Here is a 10,749-nt window from a genome sequence, read left to right as displayed (position 1 = left end):
GGGAACGGGTTATTGGTCACATTAGGAGGGTCCTCGCCATTCGTGACTATAATTAATTTTTCAACAATGAATCTTTCTATGGCTCTTTTCAGGGTCCAACAGTCATCAGTGCTATGCCCCGGAGCACCTGAATGGTATTCACATCTAGCATTTGCTTGAAATCCGTGTGAATCGGGATGCATATGGTGGGGAGCGATGGGTCCAATCATGCCCATCTGCTTCAACTTCTGGAACAGACTAGAGTATGATTCAGCCAATGGAGTAAATTTTTCCACCGGCCTCTGCTCTCGACCATAATCCTGCCTAGGACGAGCATTGTAGGGTGCCCGAAAATTTTGCTGCTGAGGTCGGGGGAATCTTGGAGCTGGTGCCCGTACCTGTTGATTGGGAGGACGAGCATATGATTGAGCATTAAACACTGTATATTGTGGCGGTCCCACAGAGTACTGAGGAATTGGCGGGGGATAGTAATGTTGAGGGTAGCTGGATTGCCCCTGCTGAACTTGCACATAAGGGTGCGATGCCCCTCTTTGAACTTCCCTGGATCCCGAAGTCATCATGGACCCTTCATCTCTCTTCTTTCTATTTGCCAAACTTCCCGACCCATTTTGGATAGCTTGGGTGGTGGCTTTGAGAGCAGCTTGACTTACAATTCTGCCAGTCTTGAGGCCATTTTCGACCATTTCTCCTATTTTGATCGCTTCCGCAAAAGGTCTACCCATTGCAGACATCATGTTCTGAAAGTAATCAGGCTCTTGGACCTCCAAAAAAACAGTGATCAACTCGTGGTTATCCATGGGTGGCTTAACTCTAGCTGCTTGCTCCCTCCACTTGATTGCATACTCCCTAAAGCTTTCAGTCGGCTTTTTCTTCATATTGGACAGGGAATTGCGATCCAGCGCAATATCTATGTTGTATTGAAATTGTTTTACGAAATCTTGGGCCATGTCGTCCAGACATGCCAGTGAGAGATATCTTGGTCAATAAACCATTAGAAGGCTACCCCCACAAGACTTTCCCCAAAATAAGCCATCAGTAATTCTTCTTTTCCACCTGCACCCCTCAGCTGGTTGCAGTACCTTTTCAAATGGGCGATAGGGTCGCCGTGTCCATCATACTTCTCGAATTTTGGCGTCTTGAACCCTGGTGGCAAATGGATGTGAGGGAACATGCATAGATCACTGAACGAAACTCTTTTGTGACCCCCTAGTCCCTGTATGTTCTTTATGTTCTGTTCAAGACTTTTCATTTTCCTGGCCATCCCATCCGGCTCAACCGTCTTGGCAAGCTTTTCATTTTCCACTAGTGACTCGTACTGAGGAGTCTGATTATATGGAGCCGAGACTCCGAAAGCCATATTTGGAGAGTAGTATTGGCCATCATAAGCATGAGATGGTGGCTCGTTGATTGGCCTCGTGACAGGAGGTGGAGGCGGGATTGTGTATGCCGGTGCGCCAGACACGACTAGAGGAGTGTTCCTGACCGGTGCGACTAGAGGTCGCACATTAGAGGTACCAGGAGCAACGTGGAGGCTATAGTTTGGCACATACCCGGTGGTAGGATGTGGTCGCTCGTTGCATGGAGCGGTGGTTGAGTAGCCAGGGGTACGGTGGAAGTTCCCTCTGAGGGACCACGGGGTGGAGGCTGACCAGACACCCAAGCTTGATATACATCAGACAATTGCTGTCTTAATTTTCTTATTTCCTCCGACTCTTGTTCAACTTATTGACCCTGGGGGTCGTCACTGATCAGCTCGATCTCATCATCGTTGGCCATTACTACTGCTCCCTTAGATCTAGTGAAGTAATGGTGTGTTGCCAGTTTCACCACAAACCAACCACCTTAAGCTTACTACGTAAGAGACAACAAACGTGTTAGGGTTAAGCATTTTATAGATATGAATCACACATAATGTGCCATGCTCCTATCATTGTCACTATTTCTAATATGCTTTTGGAGGCTTCATGTTTGATTCCGGCTTATGAGGTTGCTTCTTATTGACGCTCTTATTTTCTTCTCATTTTTTTTTTTACTCACGCCTCATTTTGATCCCTCATCTTAGAATAATTGAAAAATATTTTGATCGAACTTTTTGTGGGTTGCCTAGGTATCATGTCGCCGCTTGAATCAGATCATTACGTAGTTTAGGGGGATTGGGAATAGACAGACCCATTTTTCATTTTCTTTTCTTTCCTTTTTTATATATAAAGACTTTTAAATATATTTTTTGAGTTTTTTTTTATATGAAATTTTGAATTATTTTTTTTGTAAAAGAAGGAATTCTAAAGAAGGAAGAAAATATTTTGGATTTTGATTTGAAGATTGTTTTTGTTATTTTATTTTTTTTTCGAATGAAAGGCTTCGGAAAAGAAGGAAACTATTTTTGAATTTAATTTCTTTTTAGATTTTCTAAGGAAAGAATTCTAGAGAGGGAATCAAGGAAAGGGAAACTATTTTTGAATTTTTCATATTTTGAAAATTGGGATCGGAATCGATAAGGTTTGCCTACATATCTCATATCCGGTGAGAATCAGACCCGTGTAGTTCGGTGGATGAGAAATAAAATAGATAAACTAACTCTTTTTTTTCATATACAATTAATCCGACAAAATCTCCTAGCAAAGAAAATATTTTCAATTTTTGTTTTCGATTTTTTTTTGTTTTTTTTTTTTTGGAATTGGTGAAAGAAAAACTTCTAAAGAAGAAAAAGATTTTTTTTTTTTTTGATTTTTTTAAAAAAAAATTTCAAAAGAAAGAAAATATTTTTTGGATTTTGGGTGAAAGACTTTTTTTTTTTAAAAAAAAGGAAGAAAATATTTTTGGATTTTTGGTCTAAAAAAGAAAGAAAAAATCTAAAGAAGCAATTAAAGGAAAATATCTTTTTGGATTTTTGAAATTTGGGGGCCGGAACCGATGAGGTTTGCATATGTATCTCACATCCGGTGAGAATCAAACCCGTATAGTTCGGTTAAAATCGACTATGTTCTTTTTTTTTTTTTTTTTATGAAAATTAATCTTTAAAAACCATATGCACTAAACCACATCATTTTTTCTCTCTTAGTTCAACTGATATATGCTAAAGCCAGTCGACATGCATGCCTCCCAAATAATGCAACAAGTAGCACGTAACATGACATAATGGTCTCAATAAAGGCTGTCCTAAAACAGAACTCGACCTTTGTGTCGAGCGTTGCTAAGTCAAATGCACATGATGCAAATAAAGTGTAGCCTACTAGGGATATTCATTGCTTGTGGCTTGTTCTTCTAAGTTTGTAAATCCTAAAGGAGATAGTATCTAGACCTGGCTTACCCGGGCGGACAACCCGAGCCGAGGAGCGTCAAGCGTCACCAATAGTAGAACAGCACTGGCTAGTTAACGACTCTCCCGCCTAAACACGTGTGACTAAATCCTTCACCAGAAGATGGTAGGCTAACTGGCTTTATCTCAAGACAGAAATTTTGTGATGCTGGTAGGCAAACACAACATAACTAATTATCAGAAGACTCAAAGGGATGCGAGAGAAGATACAATTTATATGTACAGTTCAACAATATCAAAACGGTAAAAACTCGACAAGTAACACATTAGGCCCAAATAAATCACAATATATACAAAAATTAATAAAGCCAAATAAAGTCAATGTACAGGCTCGAATTCTTGAAGTCCCCAGCAGAGTCGCCAGAGCTGTCACACCCCTTTTATGCCCCCCAAAACGATAATGTGTGTTATTGATGATGGGTTAAAGAGCTTCTCCAATTAAAGTGACAAACTTGAATAGGGATTATTTTATTTACAGAGTCGCCACTTGGAATTGATTTTTTGGGTGTTCCAAGTCACCTTTTATTTGAATCCCTAGTCCAAGAAAGAAATGACTCTATTATTATTGGTTTGCGAAAACAAAGTTCGGGTAAGAAATTCGGTTGACCGGGGAAAAGGTATAAGACATTCCCCGAATCCCGTGGTTCTAGCACGATCGCTTTATTGACTACATTTAGCTTATATTATTTTTGAATAAACTGTATTTTATTAGTTTCTATGTTTTATCTATCCGCTTTTAATTATTAAAATATGGAATTATCTTCGAAACAAATCACGTGTGTGAATCCGTTTTGTTTATTGTGTCAAAATCATGTCACACGTACATGTACAAAATTAATAGCATTTTATTAATATTAAGATGTTGCGCGAACGCATACTTCAGTTTTAATTTTGAAAATCATAATTATGTCACGCGAACGTATACATAATCGTGATAGATTAATTAAAAATACTCTAACGGTATTTATTATTCTTCCTAAACTTTGAGTTTATTGTAAACCCATGATTTATGTAATTATTGTGGGGGAGATGGTATGAATTGATAAGTACGAAAGACATAAAAAATGGGCTAGCTCCATGTATATTACTAAGAGCCTTGGGTGGCGTTAAATTATTTGGCTCATTAATTATTAAAACCAACTTAACACCAAAAGCATCTCACAATTCCAAAATCGTGATTCAATTATCGGGTATCTTAATAACCTAATTATGACCCATTTCAATACCTTTCTCAATACCAAACCTTACAGCCCTTTAGCAATTTGAATCCTATAATTTGCCGAAAGTTTTAAAAAAAAAAACGCATCTAAAGATCTTCTGTAGTACTGGGATTATCAGTACAACCAAACTTATCTTTTAACACTACTAGTTCATTATAATGGCTATAAACCCATGAAAAAAGAAATTATAACTAGCTATTCATGCTCATCAAAAAGAGAAGATTTACTAAACTTTCATATACGTAAACATAACCAAAACTTAAACAAACAAAGCAGTTTAAAGCTTTTAAAGGGTCAATCGAAGCACAATATTGACTAACAATAAAATAAAAAGAAAAATAACCTTTGTATTGATGAATCTGAGCTCAAACTACAACAATTGGACAATTTCTTAAACGGAACGTTCGCCGGCGACCTCAACCGGAACCGACCATCGGAGGCGAACTCGAGCTCGATCGAAATTTGTATGCTCGGGTGTTGTTTTGGACTGATTTTCAAAACTGTTTTGCTGATGATTGGGTGGTATTTTCAGCTTGTTTTCATGGTTGTTTTGGGTGTTTTGAAGCTGGAGATTGGGGTTAAAAGGCTATAGAGGAAGGTATTTTTTTTTTTTTTGGCGAAGAAACAGTGGGTTTCAAGGTGTTTCAAGGATGGTTTCGGCTGCTTCTTGTAACTGATTCTAGAGGGGTTTGTGGTTAGTTTTGTCATAAGAAGGAGCTGGTCTTACATGTTTATGGAAGTTTTTTTTTTGTAAAAAGAGAATGAAGTCTCCTCCTCCAGAAAAAAAGAAGAAGCAAAGAGTGGCGACTGCTCCTTTCCCAAATGGGGGAGGGTTCTGTGATGTTCTCCTCCAGAAGAAAGGAATTAGGGATTGTTTTTAATGGGTAAGGAGAGTGGTATGGAGTTTGTGAGTGGGGGACAAGCACAAAGTATGGGGGACAAGCATGGGGGACAAGCATGGGGGACAAAGAAAAGTTGAGTGGGGACACGCATGAGAAGATGGGAACGGGAAATATTCAAGCACGGTAAAAAATTAGGTGCTCACACCTAGTATTTGTTAGTAAGTATAAGATGTATATCGTTAGCGGGTTTGGCTTAATGAAGCAGTCTAATAATTGGTCGAGTCAATATTTAATTTTGTCACCTCTAAGAGCACATAAATATGTTCATATAAGTCGAAGAAATGTAATGTAAAAAATGCACCAGGCCAGTGTCAATTTGGAAGGAATTTTCAGAAAATGGAAAACAAAGATACAAAATTGATTGTAATTGATTCTATTTCCTCTGCCTTCCTTTTACGAGTGCATGTTCACGGGCTTATTGTCTTAGCTAGTTTTTAAGGTCAGAACAATATAAGATTTTTAGGAATGCCTTTGTATTTCTCTTCTATAGTCCATTGAGAAGTTGATAATTCGTAGGCGACGAAGTAAACATAAAATGGGGTTGAATCTGCTCTCTCCATTTGCTGGATTTATTAAAGGTTCAAGATCGAGACACCATTCCAAGTGGTAAAACTCCTAATTTCTCTCTTCCCTTGTTTTTTCTTTTCCTACTTTTCATGTTGTTCCTTTATGCCAAGCCATAATGGGCATTTCTGAGATTTCCTTTATTTAATCACTCTTCGTTTTGTTACTCCCAAAGATCCAAAATTTTTCTAAGTTCCTATAATATTGTAGAAAAGGTAAAGAAACCACAATAAACTATAAGTCGATAATTAGAAGTAGCAAACACAGAAAGAAAAGTTTTGATTAATGGTCAGTGGCTCGCTAGTAGGATTGTAAGATTCAATCTTACTAGTTTGTTAATGTTTTATTTATGTTGAACTGATAGATAAAGTTATTTATCATTAATCAGATGTCTCGATTTCGAGTCCTAATATGAAAAAAAGCTTGATAGGAAACGTTTTATCTTTAATGGGCCTTGTGACACCAATTCAAATTAGTCAAGTCAAATACGAATACCAACGGGAAAGCAAAAAAGTGTCATTTATACTCTAGCTTCATATCTCTCATTATCGCCATATACACTGAACACATTAAATCCACCCGTTGTTATTCACTAACCAATTAGACTGACATTATAGGCAGTGACCTGTAATAATATTTCAAAAGACCTGTAATAAACTTTTGAAGTGCCAACAAAGCTAACGTGTTTTTCCTGTCTACAGCAAGAAGCTAATCAAACAACTTAAGTCACGTTTAGTGATAGAAAGGAAGAGAAGAAATGCAATCATAAAACAAGTACGTTCCGACATTTTTCAACTTCTCCAGATTGGGCACCATGATGTCGCTTTTGCCAGAGTATTATTCTCTCTCACTTCTTCATTATGTTTAACAATTGTTGTTGTCCTCTGTTTTATTTCTTATTAGTACTAACTAATGAATCCATCACCATTTTCCAATTAGTTCTCATTTAACAAACAAAATTTGTTACAGGTTGGACAACTTTATAGAGAACAGAGCAGGTTATCTGTATACCACCAACTTGACAATTTTTGCGACTGCATCAGTATGAACCTCCGTGATATTAGCAGACATAGGTAAAGCGAATAATTTGTGTTCTAATTTCTCATTTCCATCAAATCTTTAGCTATTGTTCTGTAGCTGTTCCGAACAATTCAACAAGATATGGCAATAAGGTAGTTAATGTATTTTTCATAAATTAGCAGCTTGTGTGGGCTTTTGGACATAAGAATTGTAAAATTTCGGAAACAAATGAAAATTGTATTTGTGTTTTGGACATGAATATAATCTTGGGCTGTTTTTAAATTTTTGTGAGTGATCTGAATTGAAAATTTGGAAAAATTGCTTAATTTTTGGAGTTTTTCAAATTTTCTAAAAATTCATCTTCATATGAAAATCGAAAATTTCATAGCCAAACACCGATTTAAAAAAAAAAATAATAATAAATCAAAAGGAATCCTTTTTATGGCCAAACCGGCCCTTAGTTTTTCAAAATTCACATATTTCCTAATCTCCAAATTAAATTTGTATATTTGGGTTGAGTTGCATTTTGACCCGTATTTGGATTACATTTATTTTGATTCATTTTGACCAAATAGTTTGATTAGTCATTTCAATTTCGACCTGTTTGGTCAAGTCAATATACAAGTCACAATCCAACCTGTTTAAGATTTGAGGGTTTTGGCTCGGTTTCTTAAAAATGGTTTGATTTTGCTACCTTTGAATTCAACTTTAGTAGTGTTAATTATATTCTGCATTTTCTGCAGCAAGTTGCCTGATAGAGTGCAAGAGGCAATGTCCAGTATTATATTTGCAGCCTCGAGATGTGGCGAATTACCAGAGCTGCATTCCCTCAGGAATATGTTTAAAGAACTTTTTGGTCAAGAATTTGATCGACTCAATGTTGAACTGCTTCCAGGTAACGCAGTTAACTCACAAACCAAGCAGTATCTCACTGCCACAAAGCTAAAAGAAGACGTAAAGCTCCAAATAATGGATGAAATAGCTAAGGAATCATGTAATATAGCAGAAGATTTCAGCAGCTACAAAACTAGTCCTAGTACTACAGACTCATCTTGGGTTGAAACCCTAAACAATACTAAGATTTATACCTCAAAGAGAACCAGATCAGACCAACGATGCAAAGCTACTATTGAGAAAAATGAAAACTTTGATTGTAAAAGTTGTGAAGCTGAAGAACAATCGCCTCGAGTAAGCCATGTACATCCAAAGCTTCCTGACTATGATAACTTAGTTGCCAGATTCAGAGATCTGAAAGGAGAATATATGTATAAGAATACAAATCACCGATCCTTTTCTAAATGGATTAGGTGGTAGGTTTTTTTCCATTGCCATGTGTATATTATGTAATTTATATACCATTGACATGAACAGTGGTGATTCAATTAGTCGATCCCAATTTCCGTGAGATTGACTAGATAGACACCGGGGTTCATCTAGTTGATCCTAATTTACTTAAGTTTGAGTCATAGTTATTGTTAGCTTATACAACATGAATTTACTGAACTTACACTCTTCATTTTTCTTATACAAGTCCATATGCAAGTCTAGGATAAGCAATTAAAAATAAAAAGTAGACGATGATGCCTTTTAAGGAGGCACTAATTGACTAAGGTTTAACTTGTACCTATTCTTCTAACTAGGGGTTCATGAAAACCCGAAAAACCGAACCAAACCGAAAACCGACTAAAAAATCGATACTTTTTCGGTTTGGTTTGGTTTGGTTTTGGTTTTGAATTTTAAAAATCGACCAAATTTGGTTTAGTTTTGATTTTAATAAAAAAAATAACCGAAAAAACCGAACCAAACCGAATATAGAAGTAGCTACTTAAAATTTATTATTATACTTATATATATGTATATTTATACACAAAGTTTCTAAAATTTTATGTTACATTTTAATAGTTTGCACTTTTAGTCTAGTTCTTTGCTATTATAATAATCTCGTTCTTTGTCTTTATATTCTAGTTTGATTAGTAGTTTTCTTTTGCTAAGTACAAGAATTTATTTCATGTTAAAAATAATTTATTTAATTGAGTCCTAAAATTATTCATTACTATTTAGTTCAATTATCATCAATATATCTTGGTAAATGATAGATTTCTCAAAGAGAAATTAGTTTGATAGTGTTATGTTGAAAATATAGTCGCCGGAATATGTGTTTGGTAGTGTATATCTCATATTTAAGAAAAAACCAATAAAAAACCGAAAAATCGACAAAAACCGAATCGATAAAAAACCGATTTAATTGGTTTGGTTTGGTTCCAATATTTGAAAACTGTCTCACTTGGTTTGGTTTCTTTTTAGGAAAAAACCGATCCAAACCAAACCACGAACGCCCCTACATTTCTAACTGCTTGATAATGGTCTTATTATATATTTCTTGCGATAGTTTTACTTTTAAACAGTCATTTGGTTCTATTGTTATACATCTTGGATTATATATTTTCAACACCATTCATGCTAAAAAGACTCAGTTCCAAGTTTATGATATTTGTAAAATTGATTAAAAGAATAAGTATGACCTACCCATTATAAAATAAAATCTTACAAAAGCTTCTAAGTTTATATTTAACAAATATAATACCTGTAGGTGGTGGGATTCAAATATATGCTTAAACCGTCACAGTAATTAAAACAAGCCAATTTGTAAGATTGTTATCCTAAGCAGAAAAGAGTGATGTTGATTTTAGATAGTTAATATTTTATGTAACATTTTGGTGAACTTTGGATTTACATGAAAGGCCCTCAATATTCTACAAATTTAGTGAAATAGATTAAAGTAATGAGGAACAATATTGGAAAACTAAAACTAAGAGAATACTAAATATTGGCAATTCTATTGGTATTATAATTAGTTGCATGACCTCCTTTAACCCAAAAAGAGAAGAATTTTTCTTTTCTTTAAATTCTTTTCTTTTTCGGTTAGGCGTGGATTCTATAACTCTAACATAGTAATCAAGCGCGGAACTATAATTTTAAGTTTATGGGTTGTAAAATTATTGAATTCTAAATTAATAATTTTTGTATATAATGAATTTTTTCATGATAAATAGAAGGTTTAAACCATAACTACTGAGTTCAGCTGTACCCGCTAGCTCAGCCTGAAATAGTAACATGAAAATCTATGAATTCAAGGAACGAGAATAAGATTTTTTTCAGACGCAAGTTCCTTTGTCAATTACAAATCACCTTTTAGATTATACACCTTAAAAATCCAAGATACGTTAGTTTCCTGAGTGAGTGAATGATGTTTTTCAAGTGTAATATCATGATAGTGCAAAATTACAGTTAAAAAAACTGGGTAAGATCCACCGAAGTGGGTAGCCTTAACCGGATGTGTCTGGTAACAGGTTAAGCCCGAAGGCTGTTCCCGACCCTGTCAGGGGAGATGCCAACCGTCTCTCCTTTCTACGAACACCGGCTATAAAATGGTACGTATTGCATATCAACAGACACAAATATCACTAAACCGTCGATGTGGGATTGCTGGTAAGGTTTGTCTCTCTTTTCACTTCCAACGTTTTCACCTTAAAAAATCACGAAATTGGAAGACGCTACTATTTCCCGGTTTTATGCTTCTCTAGAATGTGACAATCTGTGCATCATTTACAGAACTTTAACAAACTGTAAAAGCACAAAAACATGAGTAGGGAGAAGGATCTGACACTGACTTTTTCGAGGTAGGGCTTCGACCCATATCTGCCCAAACTCCTCCAACTGCTGG

General features: G+C 35.8%; 1 protein-coding gene and 1 non-coding gene across 2 annotated transcripts; one reads left to right on the top strand and one right to left on the bottom strand.

Annotated features, from left to right (window-relative positions):
* The first annotated feature begins 5,496 nt into the window (after positions 1-5,496).
* Positions 5,497-8,447, top strand: LOC142167044 (uncharacterized). The gene is made up of 4 exons (XM_075227197.1): positions 5,497-5,564; positions 6,707-6,839; positions 6,975-7,078; positions 7,769-8,447. Exons 1-4 carry the CDS (start codon positions 5,497-5,499, stop codon positions 8,337-8,339), a joined length of 876 nt encoding a protein of 291 aa, XP_075083298.1. The 3' UTR covers positions 8,340-8,447.
* Positions 8,448-10,315: 1,868 nt separating this feature from the next.
* On the bottom strand, positions 10,316-10,443 carry LOC142174159 (U6atac minor spliceosomal RNA). Its single transcript, XR_012703508.1, has one exon. It is a non-coding gene; the product is annotated as a U6atac minor spliceosomal RNA (small nuclear RNA).
* Positions 10,444-10,749: the final 306 nt, after the last annotated feature.

Source organism: Nicotiana tabacum, chromosome 2 (assembly GCF_000715075.1).
Source record: "Nicotiana tabacum cultivar K326 chromosome 2, ASM71507v2, whole genome shotgun sequence".
NCBI lineage: Eukaryota > Viridiplantae > Streptophyta > Magnoliopsida > Solanales > Solanaceae > Nicotiana > Nicotiana tabacum.
This window is presented reverse-complemented; position numbering and strand designations above follow the sequence as displayed.